The following is a 4077-nucleotide window of genomic DNA, read 5'->3' as shown; positions in this document are numbered from 1 at the left end:
GGAATATAGGTGGGATGAATTTCCTGTAGTTCAAGATTATTATGGTGATGAGCCTCTGATTCATTCGTCAATATATATCTTCTTATATTTGAAAAAGGATCGGTTATATACATCTCTGTCCTTTTCGCTTGGTATCTTACTGGCAACTGTTCTGTTTTACAATGGTTTTGTTGTTTCCCATTTCAGCTTCTTGTTAGTTGTTACTTTGCCACGTCATTCCCCAATCTATGTCTAATGTTTGTTTATATTTGATTGTATTTTCACATGCATGTTCTCATTCCTTTCTCTAGCTCAAAAAGATGGCAGATGGTCATGAAACTGATAAGAACATTGAGATATGGAAGATCAAGAAGCTCATTAAGTCATTGGAAGCTGCTCGAGGCAATGGTACCAGTATGATTTCTCTTATCATGCCTCCACGTGATCAAATACCTCGTGTTGCGAAGATGCTTGGAGATGAATATGGGACTGCATCTAACATCAAAAGCAGAGTGAATCGTCAATCGGTTTTAGGTGCAATTACATCTGCTCAGCAGAGACTGAAATTGTACAACAAGGTTCCTCCAAATGGGCTTGTGTTTTACATTGGAACCATTATAACTGAAGATGGGAAGGAAAAGAAAGTCACAATTGACTTCGAACCTTTTAAGCCCATAAATGCATCCCTATATCTCTGTGACAACAAGTTTCACACAGAAGCACTGAATGAACTTTTAGAATCTGATGACAAGTTTGGTTTTATTGTTATGGATGGAAACGGGACCCTTTTTGGGATATTGAGTGGCAACACAAGGGAGGTTCTTCACAAATTCTCTGTCGACCTTCCTAAGAAACATGGAAGAGGAGGGCAGTCAGCTTTGAGGTTTGCACGTCTGCGAATGGAAAAACGCCACAACTATGTAAGGAAGACTGCAGAGCTTGCTACTCAATATTTCATCAATCCAGTCACCAGCCAGCCCAATGTGTCAGGACTCATACTTGCTGGATCAGCTGACTTCAAGACTGAGCTTGGTCAGTCTGATATGTTTGATCCTCGTCTTCAGGCGAAGATTTTGAATGTAGTTGATGTTTCATATGGAGGGGAAAGTGGCTTCAACCAGGCAATTGAACTGTCTGCTGAGATATTATCCAATGTGAAATTTATACAAGAGAAGCGCTTAATAGGCAAGTACTTTGAGGAAATCAGCCAGGATACGGGCAAGTATGTTTTTGGTGTTGATGACACATTGAAAGTTCTGGAAATGGGTGCTATTGATACCCTCATCGTGTGGGAAAATCTGGATATAGTTAGGTATGAGCTTAAGAATAGCTCTACTGGAGAAATTATCATTAAACACTTGAACAAGGAGCAGGAGGCTGATCAGAATAATTTCCGGGATCTGAACACAACTGCAGAATTGGAGGTTCAGGATAAGAAGCCATTGCTTGAGTGGTTTGCTGAGCAGTACAGACAGTTTGGTTGTACCCTTGAATTTGTCACCAACAAATCGCAAGAGGGATCTCAGTTTTGCAGAGGTTTTGGAGGAATTGGAGGAATCCTCCGTTACCAGGTGGATGTCCGAGCTTTTGATGAGCTTTCTGATGATGGAGAGGTTTATGACGATTCTGAATAGCAATCAGCCAACCTTTCAAACTCCGGTGCAGTGGTTGAGTGGGAAACTTGCACCGGTGCACGAGGGCTCGCCCTTGACTTAACCGCTCATTTAGTGCTGAAAAGAATTCAACTGCTGCTGAGGTTAGTAGCATGAGGGAAATTTCAAATTTCCAGCGTTTGCACAGTTACTTTTAGTTTTGATATCTTCGTGTCTCTTTCTCGTGCGTTTAGCTGAGCCAAAAATAGGTTAAAGTTACTTCTAAGCAACTTTTTCTTCCAAACATGTTTGGATAATTTACTTTTTCTTACTTATAAGTTAAAAATTTTTATTTTATTTTATTTTGTTTTTATTTATTTTTTAAGTAATTACTAGTTTCTAATTGTGATCCATACAATAACACTTCTTTTAAAACTTAATCCTTTCCTTGCAAGTCAATAACACTTTTTTTAAAACTTAATCCTTTCCTTGCAAGTAAACTTTTCAAGCTCGGTCAAACATGGTTGATACGATTTGGCAGTAAAGTTAATGTGCTCACTTTTGTTCTCTTCCCTTCATTCGATAATTGTGCAGTACTAGTGGATAAACTACCTGGAAAAGGACAGAATAGCATAATCCCCTTCAAGTGTTGGGAGAGGAGGCAATGTCAAGAGTTCGACTTTGCTGATCAGATAGAAGACTGAGTCCCTTCGTTCCATCAAGTGCATTTTAGGAACTCCACATATGCCCCCCTGTTGTTTGGTGATTTGGATCTTTATGATTTTACTTTCTGAAAAGAGACCTATATGCATCTAGAAGTTTTAAGATATTTGTTTTGAGTCGAATTTCACAGTTTAAGCAGTATGTGTGTGGAACTTGATACTTTACTATTTAGATTCACAATGTTGGCGTTTAGTTCCTATTTTGTGTTCTGAAATATTTATGTTCTTGATATCTTATGCTTGCACGAGTAAATCAGATTTGTGAGTTGGTGGTTGAAAATTGCTGTGTGTCTGGTGAAGTATCATTCTATGGATTTGGTTCAATTTATTTATTTAATTTTTGGGTAACAGGGACCTGTTAACAATTACCACCGAGGATTCACACATTTGATGTCATTGTGAGCCTTTCTATGTTTGTATTCGGTTTTCTTCGAGTCATTGCTGCAAGTGTTCCACGGTCGTGTTTGTGTAATTATGTTTGGTGTTTCCCTAATGCTATTCTGGTTCTAGATTCACTACAGTGGTTCCTGCCACCGCTTGAACCACCACAGTCACCTTCTTCCCCTATGCGGCACCATCCAATTCATCCATCCACCACTGTCACCACCACCTTTGTCTCCAACACCATGACCACACCATTCTCCCATCCCACAGTGAAGTACCGTTTGAACCACCAGAGTCGACTCCTTCCCCCCTGCAGCACCACCCTATCCCCTCCTTCCACCACCATCTTCGTCTCCAGCACCATGACCACACCATTTTACGATCCCAGTTCAAGTATCGTGGCGGTGTCCTGCCACCGTTTGAACCACCAGTCACCCCCTTCCCCTCTGCAACACCACCCTATCCCATCCTTCCACCACTGTCACCACTATCTTCGTCTCCAGCACCATGACCACACCATTCTTCCATCCCACAGTCAAGTATCGTGGTGGTGTCCTGCCACCGCTTGAACCACCAGAGTCACCTCCTTCCCCTACTTCCACCACAATCTTCGTCTCCAGCACCATGATAACACCATTCTCCCATCCCACAGTGAAGTATCGTGGTAACTAGCATTGCCCTGCTCCTCCAGTCACTGCTGCCACACCACCTCAGCCAATGTACGTCTGATCATCTTGCCACTCCAAAGAGTCCCCGACCCTCTGATTTGTGCAACCACTGTAACTCCCACCTGTTTTCCATCATCCTCTGTATTTGGTAGAATTGTGCTAGTTTGTCTCTTTGCATATTTGTTTTTATTGTCTCCCTATCTCATGGTATTAGTGAAACTATATATATATATATATATATATATATATATATATATATTATTTTTTTTTATTGGGAAATTTTAGACGGTGTTCTTGATAAACTTCGATTTTATGGTATTTATGAAATGTTAATTTTTTCTAATTTTACTCTAGACTATATTAACTATAAATTATATTTTACTGACAATGAGTGTAAATATTACAACACGGAGAAAATTATAACGGTGTTTAACACGAAATACTATCATCATTTTTAAGGTTTAATCACATTTTTTAGTACCTACAACTTTATATTTATTTTTTAATCATATTTCTTGGGATTCCTTACTTATAAGTACTTAAAAATTTACTTTTGATTGTGGAATTTCGAATAAACTGTCAATCAATTTGTAAATTCCGTGGTTGATTGTGTTTGTGCGTGTAAATGTGCAACAACTTAAATTATGAAGATTAAAACAATAAGACTTCTATCAACTATGAACTACGCAAGATTGATCTGAATAAAATTGCAATTTGTTACCTTTGTGCACA

At 39.2% G+C, this 4077-nt stretch overlaps 1 protein-coding gene across 1 annotated transcript in view; it reads left to right on the top strand.

The window, feature by feature from the left end:
• Positions 1–2549, top strand: part of LOC111386437 (eukaryotic peptide chain release factor subunit 1-3-like) — a 4896-nt gene extending 2347 nt beyond the window's left edge. The window contains exons 2-3 of the mRNA XM_023010901.1: positions 291–1735; positions 2166–2549. Coding sequence (XP_022866669.1) covers positions 300–1613 — 1314 coding nt within the window. The 5' untranslated portion in view covers positions 291–299 and the 3' untranslated portion in view covers positions 1614–1735; positions 2166–2549. The remainder of the gene's footprint in view (positions 1–290; positions 1736–2165) is intronic.
• The last annotated feature ends 1528 nt before the right edge of the window (positions 2550–4077 follow it).

This window comes from Olea europaea, unplaced genomic scaffold, assembly GCF_002742605.1.
Source record: "Olea europaea var. sylvestris unplaced genomic scaffold, O_europaea_v1 scaffold355, whole genome shotgun sequence".
In the NCBI taxonomy this organism is placed as follows: Eukaryota; Viridiplantae; Streptophyta; class Magnoliopsida; order Lamiales; family Oleaceae; genus Olea; species Olea europaea.
Note: the sequence above shows the minus strand (reverse complement) of the source record. Positions and strands in the feature narration are given on the sequence as shown.